Below are 13161 nucleotides of genomic sequence, written 5' to 3'. Positions count from 1 at the left end.
TTATCAATTCGTTTTTAATCTGATTTTACTGCTAGCTTGAGTTACTTGATGTGGAAGAGTTCCATGTAGTCATGGCTCTATACTATAATATAATAATAATAATATGCCATTTAGCAGACGCTTTTATCCAAAGCGACTTACAGTCATGTGCGCATACCTTTTTACGTATGGGTGGTCCCGGGGATCGAACCCACTACCCTGGCATTACAAGCGCCGTGCTCTACCAGCTGAGCTACAGAGGACCACTCTATGTAGTACTGTGCAGTCAACCCTTTATCTCTGCTGCTCCTAGAAATGTTGTTCTGGTGAAAACAGTCACTTTCCAATCGCCTCGTGTTTGTCTGTGTTTTCAGACCATAGTGCTTTATCACGTAGGACTGATCTTGACTGGATTTGGCTGTTCTTATGTTCAGCCCCCCGGTTACCCCATCAGCTGTTTGCCATGACGACGATCTCTCTGGGGTCATACAAACAGAGAAATAGAATTGGAGGAGAACAAGACCCGTGGTCTGAGGGAAGGAAGAGAAAGGTCAGAGAAACAGGAGGAACAGGGGAGGAGAAGTTAGAGTCCAAGGGTCCCCAGAAAGAGAAATGTCAGAGAAGGAAAGGGGGAACAGAGGAGGAGGAGAGGAACTGAGTCAAGCTGCTGTGGGGTCAGATCTGATCTGGGACCCATCATAGCATGTCTCAGGGGGTTAGGCCACTTCCTGTGGACACAACACACACACACACACACATTGTGCTCCGATTGTTCTGGTCATTGACTTGTGGGAAGTCAGTCAAGCTTTGGAATAATACTCCAATATACAATTAATGTATCTACAGTGCATTCGGAAGGTTTTCAGACCCCTTGACATTTTCCACATTTTGTTAACTTAAAGCCTTATTCTAAAATTGATTAAATTGTTGTTTTTCCTCATCAATCTACACACAATACCCCAAAAACAGGTTTTTAGAAATTTTATCAAATTTATATTTAAAAAAAAACTGATATCACAAGTATTCAGACCCTTTACTCAGTACTTAAATAATAATTGTTGTTGTATTTTTACACCTTTTTCTCCCCAATTTCGTGATATCCAATTGGTAGTTAGTCTTGTCCCATCGCTGCAACTCCCCTACGGACTCGGGAGAGGCGAAGGTCGAGAGCCATGCGTCCCCCGAAACACGACCCTGCCAAGCCACACTGCTTCTTGACACACTGCTCGCTTAACCCGGAAGCCAGCCGCATCAATGTGTCAGAGGAAACACGGTCCAGCTGGCGACGAGTCAGCTTGCAGGCGCCCGGCCCGCCACAAGGAGTCGCTAGAGCGCGATGGGACAAGGAAATCCCCACCGGCCAAATCCTCTCCTAACACGGACGACGCTGGGCCAAATGTGCGCCGCCTCATGGGTCTCCCGGTCACGGCCGGCTGTGACACAGCCTGGGATCGAACCCGGGACTGTAGGGACGCCTCAAGCACTGCGATGCAGTGCATTAGACCGCTGCAACACTCGGAAGGCCCTACTCAGTACTTTGTTGAAGCACCTTTAGCAGCGATTACAGCCTCCAGTCTTCTTGGGTATGATGCTACAAGCTTGGCACACCTGTATGTGGGGAGTTTATCCCATTCTTCTCTGCAGATCCTCTCAAGCTCTGTCAGGTTGGATGGGGAGCGTCTCTGCACAGCTATATTCAGGTCTCTCCAGGGATGTTTGATCGGGTTCACGTCCGGGTCTGACTGGGTCACTCAAGGACATTCAGAGACTTGTCCCGAAGCCACTCCTGTGTTATCTTGGCTGTGTGCTTAGGGTCTTTGTCCTGTTGGAAGGTGAACCTTCGCCCCAGTCTGAGGTCCTGAGCGCTCTGGAGCAGGTTTTCATCAAGGATCTCTCTGTACTTTGCTCCGTTCATCTTCCTCTTGAGCCTGACTAGTCTCCCAGTCCCAGTCCCAGTCCCTGCCACTGAAAACCATCCCCACAGCATGATGCTGCCACCACCATGATTCACTGTAGAGATGGTGCCAGGTTTCCTCCAGGCGTGACGCTTGGCATTCAAGCCAAAGAGTTCAATCTTGGTTTCATCAGACCAGAGAATCTTGTTTCTCATGGTCTGAGAGTCCTTTAGGTGCCTTTTGGCAAACGCCAAGCGGCTGTCATGTGCCTTTTACTGAGGAGTGGCTTCCATCTGGCCACTCTATCATAAAGGCCTGATTGGTGGAGTGCTGCATAGATGGTTGTCCTTTTGGAAGGTTCTCCCATCTCCACTAAGGAACTCTGGAGCTCATTCAGAGTGACCATCGGGTTCTCGGTCACCTCCCTGACCAAGGCCCTTCTCCCCCGATTGCTCAGTTTGGCCAGGCGGCCAGCTCTAGGAAGAGTCTTGGTGGTTCCAAACTTCTTCCGTTTAAGAATGATGGAGGCCACTGTGTTCTTGGGGACCTTCAATGCTGCAGATATGTTTTGGTACCCTTCCCCAGACCTGTGCCTCGACACAATCCTGTCTCGCAGCTCTACGGACAATTCCTTCGACCTCATGGCTTGGTTTTTGCTCTGACATGCACTGTCAACTGTGGGACCTTATATAGACAGATGTATGCCGTTCCAAATCATGTCCAATCAATTGCATTTACCATAGGTGGACTCCAATCCAGTTGTAGAAACATCTCAAGGATGATCAATGGAAACAGGATGCACCTGTGCTACATTTTGAGTGTCATAGCAAAGGGTCTGAATACTTATGTAAATAAGGTATTTTAAAAAATTGTAATATATTTGCAAAAATTTCTAAAAACCTGTTTTCGCTTTGTCATTATGGGGTATTGTGTGTATTTTGATGAGGGAAAAAAATAATTTAATAAATTTTAGAATAAGGCTGTAACGTAACAAAATGTGGAAAAATCAAGGGGTCTGAATACTTTCCGAATGCACTGTAAATACAGTGGGGAGAACAAGTATTTGATACACTGCCGATTTTGCAGGTTTTCCTACTTACAAAGCATGTAGAGGTCTGTAATTTTTATCATAGGAACACTTCAACTGTGAGAGATGGAATCTCAAACAAAAATCCAGAAAATCACATTGTATGATTTTTAAGTAATTAATTTGCATTTTATGGCATGACATAAGTATTTGATACATCAGAAAAACAGAACTTAATATGTTCTTAGGGTTGTACTTATCGTTCTTCTTCCTCCAAACACGGCGAGTGGAGTTTAGACCAAAAAGCTATATTTTTGTCTCATCAGACCACATTACCTTCTCCCATTCCTCCTCTGGATCATCCAGATGGTCATTGGCAAACTTCAGACGGGCCTGGACATGCGCTGGCTTGAGCAGGGGGACCTTGCGTGCGCTGCAGGATTTTAATCCATGACGGCGTAGTGTGTTACTAATGGTTTTCTTTGAGACTGTGGTCCCAGCTCTCTTCAGGTCATTGACCAGGTCCTGCCGTGTAGTTCTGGGCTGATCCCTCACCTTCCTCATGATCATTGATGCCCCACGAGGTGGGATCTTGCATGGAGCCCCAGACCGAGGGTGATTGACCTTCATCTTGAACTTCTTCCATTTTCTAATAATTGCGCCAACAGTTGTTGCCTTCTCACCAAGCTGCTTGCCTATTGTCCTGTAGCCCATCCCAGCCTTGTGCAGGTCTACAATTTTATCCCTGATGTCCTTACATAGCTCTCTGATCTTGGCCATTGTGGAGAGGTTGGAGTCTGTTTGATTGAGTGTGTGGACAGGTGTCTTTTATACAGGTAAAGAGTTCAAACAGGTGCAGTTAATATAGGTAATGAGTGGAGAACAGGAGGGCTTCTTATAGAAAAACTAACAGGTCTGTGAGAGCTGGAATTCTTACTGGTTGGTAGGTGATCAAATACTTATGTCATGCCATAAAATGCAAATGAATTACTTAAAAATCGTACAATGTGATTTTCTAGATTTTTGTTTTAGAGTCCGTCTCTCGCAGTTGAAGTGTGCCTATGATAAAAATTACAGACCTCTACATGCTTTGTAAGTAGGAAAACCTGCAAAATCGGCAGTGTATCAAATACTTGTTCTCCCCACTGTAGAATTTAAGAGAATGAAGTTCAATGGTGCAGCACGAAGCCCGTTCCACTTCCTGTATGTTTCTGTTGTCTATATGCTCACCCCTGTCCTCTCTGCTCACAGAGACACTTCATGCAGTGCTCGGAGGACAACCCCATGTTCCAGGGCATCGACTGTGAGGTGTTTGAGTCCCGCTACCCCACCACCATGGCCCTCTCCGTGCTGGTGACCATAGAGATGTTCAACTCCCTCAACAGGTCAGTCAGCAGCCTCTCCTACTTAGAACGGGAACATAGAATATATGATTAAATATGTACATATCTGGTGGTCCTCTCTAGCTCATGGCGCTTGTAACCGCAGGATAGTGGGTTCGATTCCCGTGACCATCCCGTACGTAAAATGTATGCACGCATGACTAAGTCACTTTGAATAAAAGCTAAATGGCAAATATTATTTCTTATATTAACTGTACAACAAGCATACAACATCTCCCACTGGCACTGATGCACCGTCGTAAAGGGCACCTGGCCATATATGGCTTTTTATAAGTACAGCTTATTATTTTTGCTTAAAGATAGCGTAGCCTACAGTCACATCCGTGTTACTGTGGATACGACTGTTTTCCCACCATTTCCCAAGTGTCAGCATGTTATTTCTGGGTAGTTGGAAGGCATCAGGCCTAGTTCCACGTCTCGTACATGGAGAGATGTCATCATGTTGTTTTGTGATGGAGGGAGAGAGGGAAAAGTCTGACTCTCTCTGCCAGGGTTTCCCATGGAGTAACCCTGTCATAAGCTCCCCACAAAACCATAGGCCTAACATCTTTCTCTCTCTCATAAATAGGAAACATTTCTTTGGGAAGGGAATATTATTATTAATAGTACTAGGGTTGGTTTGGCAAGTAATAAAGTAAATTGTGGTTCATTTCCCCAAAGCCAAACGAGACACAGTAAAATTGACAGATGGACCACATTTAAGTTTACGTTAGCTCGGGAAGGCTGTTGTTTTCATTTAGTCAGAACTCCATCCATATGATGTAAGAATATGACCACATTAACAGGTGAGGAAATAACACTTCCATGGAAGACATTTGGGTACATTACAGAATAACTATTTATCTTCGTGTTAAAAGATGATTCAAGTGGAATATATTAAGCAGTCAGTCGATTCATGTTTTGCTCCTGCACTAACTACAGTAATATATCATCACTATTTGCGATTTAGCAGATGCTTTTATCCAAAGTGACTTACAGTCATGCGTGCATAAATGTTTACGTCTTGGTGGTCCCGGGAATCGAACCTACAATCCTGGCGTTGCAACCTCCCGAGTGGCGCAATGGTCTAAGGCACTGCATCGCAGTGCTAGCTGTGCCACTAGAGATCCTGCTTCGAATCCAGGCTCTGTCGTAGCCGGCCGCGACCGGGAGACCCATGGGGGCGGCGCACAATTGGCCCAGCGTCGTCCAGGCTAGGGGAGGGGAATGGCCGGCAGGGATGTAGCTCAATTGGTAGAGCATGGCGTTTGCAACGCCAGGGTTGTGGGTTCGATTCCCACGGGGGGCCAGTAGGAAAAAAATTAAATAATACAAAAATAATACAAAAAATAATACAATAATGTATGCACTCACTTAACTGTAAGTCGCTCTGGATAAGAGCGTCTGCTAAATGACGTAAATGTCAATGTAAGTGCCATGCTCTACCAACTGACACATACAGGACCACTACATCAGACCTGGTACATCTGTAATCTCTGTCCTGTAGACCATGTTTTGCTGCCCAGGTCTGGGGCCAGTAGTTGTTTTGGATATTAAGACAGTGTTCTGATGTGGCCGCTCCTCCTCTGGCCCCTAGTCTGTCAGAGAACCAGTCCTTGATCAGGATGCCTCCGTGGGTCAACTTCTGGCTGCTGGGAGCCATCGTCCTCTCCATGTCCCTCCACTTCCTCATCCTGTATGTTGAGCCCCTGCCTGTGAGTACATATACAGTCTCTGTCCATTTGGCTGGCTGTCTCTGTCTGTCAGCAAGAGTATGGTTTATAGTCTCTCTCTCTCTCTCTATCTATCTATCTATCCATCTATCCATCTATCCATCTATCCATCTATCTATCTATCTAATCTAATCTAATCTAATCTAATCTGGCAGCAAGAGTATGGTTTATAGTGTCTCTCTCTCTCTCTCCCCCGTCTCTCTCTCTCTCTCTATCTCTATCTCTATCTAGCTGATCTTCCAAGTGACCCCTCTGACCTGGTGCCAGTGGATCGTGGTCCTAAAGATCTCCATCCCTGTCATCCTATTGGACGAGCTCCTCAAGTACATCTCCCGCAACCACTTAGACGGTACGACTCACTGTTTCTAAAATTAGCTTCCTGTAGAAAAAAGGGCATGTGATTGTGTTTGTTTTCCATAGAGATATGTAACTGGCTTTGGTGAGACAACAGAGTTAAGGATAGCTTGTCTTCTTACTGGATAAAAGTTACAGTTTCTCCTTTTTCTGCTTTCCTTATTCAGCCTAAACTCTCTCCTCTCTCCTTCTAGAAAAGGTACTATTTTTATTGTATTAATTACTTTGTTTCGTTCTCCTCCCCTCTCCCCTCTCCCCTCTCTCCTCTCCCCTCTCTCATCTGCTTCCTCCTTGCACCTCTCTGAACCTGCATATTTAGCTAAAACCTGCTAGGTTTTGGACTTAGCTATTTTTTTAGTTTACTTACATTTAGTTTTTATGGCTCAGGGTTAAGCCCTATGCATGGACACATCCATGTAGACGTTCATGTGGTTTTTATTACTGATAAAAATTTGTTTTTTTCCTCCCCAACAGACAACGACGACAAGAAGTACAGGAACAGGCAGCTAAAATATTAAGACCCCCCCCACACCACACACACACACACACAAAATAATGCATGCCCAATTTCACGTAGGCCCAGGAAAGTGAGACGAAAACGACAAAACACATCCAGGACTTTAAAACTTTCCGCTCATCGCTTTTGACTCTGTACATTAACATAGTGGTGCAATAAGTGGACCGTGGGGAGAGAGATAGGTAGGAGGAGGAGAGGGGTCAGTCAGCTGAGGGATTGGGGTGTGTCTACGGGGATAGAGAGAAGGAACAGGGGGGGGGGCATAACCTGGAGGCTACAGACAGACTTGATGGTACCAACAACAGACGGAGAGACTGGCATGCTAACTGGAGGAGAAGATACCACCAACGGGCAGCTAGAGGAACCACACTGCTTGGCCTGAGGTGTCTGCCCACCCCCCAGGCCAGATGTCTGTGGCAGACTGTTCTAGGCGTACCCAGTACTCATGTGTCCATCCCACCACATAGGAACCCTTTTGTCTGCCAAGGCTTCTTGTCATTCAGATCCACACTATTGGCAAAGTGATCTGGGCTGCTCTGTCAGGATCGTGGTAGTGGCCGTCAGACGACTCTCCTCTAACTGAATCACCACATTCCTCTCTACCTCCTTTTTCCTCCCCTCTCTCTTTCTCTCCACCTCTGTTTGCTGTATATTGAGCTGATTTCTGCAGTTTGGCTCTGATTTGTCCTTATATCTCTCTCTCTCTGTTGAAGAGATAGGCAGCGTTGGGCCTGAGTTGTGATTCATCCAGCCTTGGGCGGTGTGGTGTGGTGTGGTGTGGTGTGGTGTGGTGTGGTGTAGTGTAGTGTAGTGTAGGCTTCTATCTCCTGAATGTGTGAATAGCTTTCTGCTGCTTGGCTGCTACTGGGGGAGGCGGGGTCAGCCCACAGACATACCAACCGAGATGAAATGTGAAATGTTGACTCCACCCACTTTGAGTTTAAACCCACTCTGCTCAGACTATTCTGACAAGCCTCTCACAGTGTTGAAACTGGAGCTGGTCAATAATTACACACCCCTCTCCCTCCTCCCATGTCCATTCCAGAATAACTCTGTTCCTTAATCACAGCTGTAGATACAGAGTACTACTCATACAGAGGAAATGCACAAAATATACTTCTGCTTTGGAAAGGATGCTTGGGCAGGAGCGTGAGGAGGAGAATGAACAAGCAAGGCAGCTGAATTGGCCAGCCTTCAGTAGAGATATATCAGAGACCTTTGTCTCCCACTCATAAGAACACGTCATATCAAGACTCTAACACTCCCAACATGCTGTACTTCCCACTTGGACCTAGTAAGGTCAGATAATGAATGTATTTTTCCCCCCCTACCCCTCTACTTCCAGGTCATACCACCCCCGTTAACCCTCTCTAGCCGTTTAGTTAGTTAGTTAGTTAGTTGTGATATTATTGAATAATAATAATAACACGCCATCGCTATCCTTAAAGCATGTTCAGTAAGGCCAGTTTACTCCCCCCGCTGCTCTCCACGCTACCGCCAGTGCTTTTTTTTTGCGTTACAGGTTAACTATTGGGTATTGTTTTTAAAACTAGTAATAATAATGTATTTGACTGAATGAACCCGGGAGGTTTTGGATTGTGTCTTTTTTAGCTCTTGTTTTGGGGGTTCGCTGTGGAGCCATGCTGTGTGGGCTGGGGCCAGTGGGATAGCTAGTGGGAAGCGGACTCTCTAATCAGTGTCTCGTCCATACTGAGCCTTCTGACACTATGGCAGAGCACCAGCCAGTAAGACCACTGGACCGGTCTTGGGTCAGTCCCCGTCACTCCAGATCAGACGAGTTCTGACCAAGTCGGTTTTTGATTTCATCAAGGAACCGCGTAGCCTACAGTTGTAACATGCAAAGACTGGCTCTTTTTTTAAAGGTTAGACAACCACTTAACTCTTTTTAACCAGTTACCCGTTACACATAACACAGCTTAGAGGAGAGAGGCTAGATGTAGAAGACTGTAGCTTGGTTTCGTCAAGGAGATGTATACCAAGGCGATGCAGAAGCTCTCTCTAGTGTACCTATTGGCTAAACAGTGGCAGAAGGCTTCAGGACCGCCCGTGTGCTTCCTAGCTGGTCCTCAGCCCCAGATCATGATGGACACACATAGCATGCTGGTACTCATTGTGATGTGGGTTTGTACAGTACATTGTTATTTACTACTGAATCCTTGAACTTTGTACAGAAAAATGAGAAAGAAGGATTGCATGGATAGTTTGTTACTGTAATTAATAACCTATACAGTATATTATATATTTAATTTTTTGATAACTTACATGACATCAATGAAACCTACCAACAGCAAGAGAACCAACTGCGAGAAACTATTACATTTTTTCTTTAAGCGCATCTTGGCATCTAAGGATCTCCATTTTCTTGTAGACTAGAAAAAGGTTGTTTATTAATCGTTACTGTTGGTTTTTACGGTTGCTAGGGGGTAAAAATGACTGTGTAAAATAAAGAACAATAATCAGGATAATGACCATGAGAATAATAACAGTGATAGTAATCTGGTTTGAGAATGTTTGATGAGCATTTCCAAATTAATTGTGTCTGGTTTACACAGAGCGATGAGCAGTGATGAATCTTGGGTAATGAAGTTTTATGTGTGTTGAAGGGCTTGGTGTGACTGCAGGCTCCAGAGACCCCCCTGTTAGACATTTGGGTCACTGTTAGGAAGGTGGTCCTCTTCTAACCATGGTAGCCTGGTCCCAGATCTGTTTGCGCGGTCGATTGACAACGGCTATAAGCGTAGACAAGACCGCAGAAACAGATCTGGGACCAGGCTAACACTTGGCATCTTGTACTCTGATAAAATAACCACCAATGTGTGTATGATCAGTCAGGTAGTCACCAATCTACAGTTGGCTCTGCTCCCATTGGACCATTCTCCCTGTCAACCAATAGGAAACATTCACAGGCCTCTGGAGCCTGAATCCCACCACTCAGAAATAAAGGATTCTCTTAATTGCCTTGTTAATATTAATTGTGGACACAATTTTATATATGACAAATACATGGAAATAAAGATTATTTATCTTATTTATTCAGAGGTTTGTGTTTCTTTGATTATTTTGTAATACTACAGTTGAAGTCGGAAGTTTACATACACCTTAGCCAAATACATTTAAACTCAGTTTTTCACAATTCCTGACATTTAATCCTAGTAACAATTCCCGGTCTTAGGTCAGCTAGGATCACCACTTTTATTTTAAGAATGTGAAATGTCAGAATAATAGTAGAGAGAATGATTTATTTCAGCTTTTATTTATTTCATCACATTCCCAGTGGGTCAGAAGTTTACATACACTCAATTAGTATTTGGTAGCATTGCCTTTAAATTGTTTAACTTGGGTCAAACGTTTCGGGTAGCCTTCCACAAGCTTCCCACAATAAGTTGGGTGAATTTTGGCCCATTCCTCCTGACAGAGCTGGTGGAACTGAGTCAGGTTTGTAGACCTCCTTGCTCGCACACGCTTTTTCAGTTCTGCCACAAATTTTCTATAGGATTGAGGTCAGGGCTTTGTAATGGCCACTCCAATACCTTGACTTTGTTGTCCTTAAGCCATTTTGCCACAACTTTGGAAGTATGCTTGGGGTCATTGTCCATTTGGAAGACCCATTTGGGACCAAGCTTTAACTTCCTGACTGATGTCTTGAGATGTTGCTTCAATATATCCACATAATTTTCCTTCCTCATGATGCCATCTATTTTGTGAAGTGCACCAGTCCCTCCTGCAGCAAAGCACCCCCCCACAGCATGATGCTGCCACCCCCGTGCTTCACAGTTGGGATGGTGTTCTTCGGCTTGCAAGCGTCCCCCTTTTTCCTCCAAACATAACGATGGTCATTATGGCCAATCAGTTCTATTTTTGTTTCATCAGACCAGAGGACATTTCTCCAAAAAGTATGATCTTTGTCCCCATGTGCAGTTGCAAACCGTAGTCTGGCTTTTTTATAGCGGTTTTGGAGCAGTGGCTTCTTCCATGCTGAGTGGCCTTTCAGGGTATGTCGATATAGGACTTGTTTAACTGTGGAAATAGATACTTTTGTACCGGTTTCCTCCAGCATCTTCACAAGGTCCTTTGCTGTTGTTCTGGGATTGATTTACACTTTTCGCACCAAAGTACGTTCATCTCTAGAAGACAGAATGCGTCTCCTTCCTGAGCGGTATGACGACTGCGTGGTCCCATGGTGTTTATACTTGCGTACTATTGTTTGTACAGATGAACGTGGTACCATCAGGCGTTTGGAAATTGCTCCCAAGGATGAACCAGACTTGTGGAGGTCTACAATTTTTTTTTCTGAGGTCTTGGCTGATTTCTTTTGATTTTCCCATGATGTCAAGCAAAGAGTTTGAAGGTAGGCCTTGAAATACATCCACAGGTACACCTCCAATTGACTAAAATTATGTCAATTAGCCTATCAGAAGCTTCTAAAGCCATGACATCATTTTCTGGAATTTTCCAAGCTGTTTAAAGGCACAGTCAACTTTAGCCACAGTAATTTTTCCAACAATTGTTTACAGACGGATTATTTCACTTATAATTCACTGTATCACAATTCCAGTGGGTCAGAAGTTCACATACACAAAGTAGATGTCCTAACCGACTTTCCAAAACGATAATTTGTTAACAAGAAATGTGTTGAGTGGTTGAAAAACAAGTTTTAATGACTCTAACCTAAGTGTGTGTAAACTTCCGACTTCAACTGCATATGTTGGATCCGGTGGGTTGGGTTTGGTTGTTAAAGAACGTTTGATGGAGGGACAAACAAGATCTGTGCACTGTCTGCTGGACCGATTTTTATTTTAATGTTCTTCATACAATATCTTGGAGGGTAGAATTTAAACTGTGATAGTGCCTGAATTAAATCTTACCAGCAGAGGGTGGATTGGATAATTTTCCCATCTCCGAAGATGTCTGTGACTCACATCACTTCACTAGAGAAGACAAATGTCTGTGACTCACATCACTTCACTAGAAAAGCCAATGGAACCATATTGTAGGTAGAGATGTCAGGTCATATCAGGTGTTTTATAATGCTGTCTGGGAGGAGAACAGATTATTACATGGAGGATAAAGATTAATCACTACCTGAGCCCTCTCCTGAAGACCAGATTAGAAGGTAGCCACACACACACACACACACTGAGCATGAAGTGTGGTATTAAGCCTGAGTATTACTCAGGGGACACACGTGCACTTACTCACGTGCCCTCAAAAACATGCAATATATATATTAGGAACACACCTATAAGTCCTACTGTGAATGATCTGTGATGTTTGACTGACAGGGATGATAAACGACATCCCAACACGTTTCTATTAGAGGTCAGGTCATTAATCAGAGATAATACAGTCCTGGAACAGTAGGTTTTATTAACCCTGTGGACCCTGGTCAAGTGAGCAGTACGTACAGTAGGGAATAGAGTACAATTTGGCACACAACCAAAGTCAATTGCACTTAATTTGCTCAGGCTGGTCTGCGTGTGCCTTTACTCTGCTGTGGTGCAGAATTAGGTTAAGTTCGACATTTTGAAAACAACTAAATATCTATTCCCCCTCCTGAGTAGTTAGTGGAGGCACACATCTTTAGACAAAAAAAAGTGAAATAATTTATCTTCATTTTTTTTTTTTCCCCATCATATAACATTTCATATGCTAGGCTGCCTCAAGTCACAGAAGAGGATAATGGGACATTACTGAAAGGCTCAACTGAGACCTGTGTGATTATTCTGAGAAGCATTTAAATGTCTCTTCAGGTTTGATTAAATTAATCCCACGACACAGCAACTGTCACTTACCCTTTTTTTCATTTAGGATTTTAATCAAAGCTTCATATTCTGTTTTCACAAAAGACAAGTTACATGAGAACTGACTACACAGTCAATGATATCTGTCAATAATAAAACAATATTTTGTTTAGGCTATGCCATCTTTATTTAATTGAATTTCTTGTTAGAACACACATCTTTAATAAGTCAAGAACATTTACCATGGAAAAACTTCATTACAATGTGTACTAAATTCAGCTAAAAAAAATAAAGGGTAACTATGTGATATTACTTTTGGTAAAGGTTTTCCACCTGAACAGAAACCTGTCTTGGTAGGATCCGCAGTGGTTGAGGCTTGGACCAAGAGAAGAATGGATAGAACTTCTCTGTAAAACATGATGTGATTAAAGGTGTGGATATGCCGGAAAGCACCTGGAGTACGATCAAAGAAGGACAGCACCCCTTTGTCAAAGTCCAGGCGCACCCTGACC

At 43.9% G+C, this 13161-nt stretch overlaps 1 protein-coding gene across 1 annotated transcript in view; it reads left to right on the top strand.

Moving 5' to 3' along the window:
- Window positions 1–7055, top strand: part of LOC311142343 (sarcoplasmic/endoplasmic reticulum calcium ATPase 1-like) — a 72666-nt gene extending 65611 nt beyond the window's left edge. Inside the window, exons 20-23 of the mRNA XM_084177972.1 lie at window positions 4153–4286; window positions 5881–5998; window positions 6248–6365; window positions 6845–7055. Coding sequence (XP_084034098.1) covers window positions 4153–4286; window positions 5881–5998; window positions 6248–6365; window positions 6845–6888 — 414 coding nt within the window. The 3' untranslated portion in view covers window positions 6889–7055. The remainder of the gene's footprint in view (window positions 1–4152; window positions 4287–5880; window positions 5999–6247; window positions 6366–6844) is intronic.
- The last annotated feature ends 6106 nt before the right edge of the window (window positions 7056–13161 follow it).

Source organism: Coregonus lavaretus (genome assembly GCF_964263955.1).
Source record: "Coregonus lavaretus genome assembly, chromosome: 15".
NCBI lineage: Eukaryota > Metazoa > Chordata > Actinopteri > Salmoniformes > Salmonidae > Coregonus > Coregonus lavaretus.
This window is presented reverse-complemented; position numbering and strand designations above follow the sequence as displayed.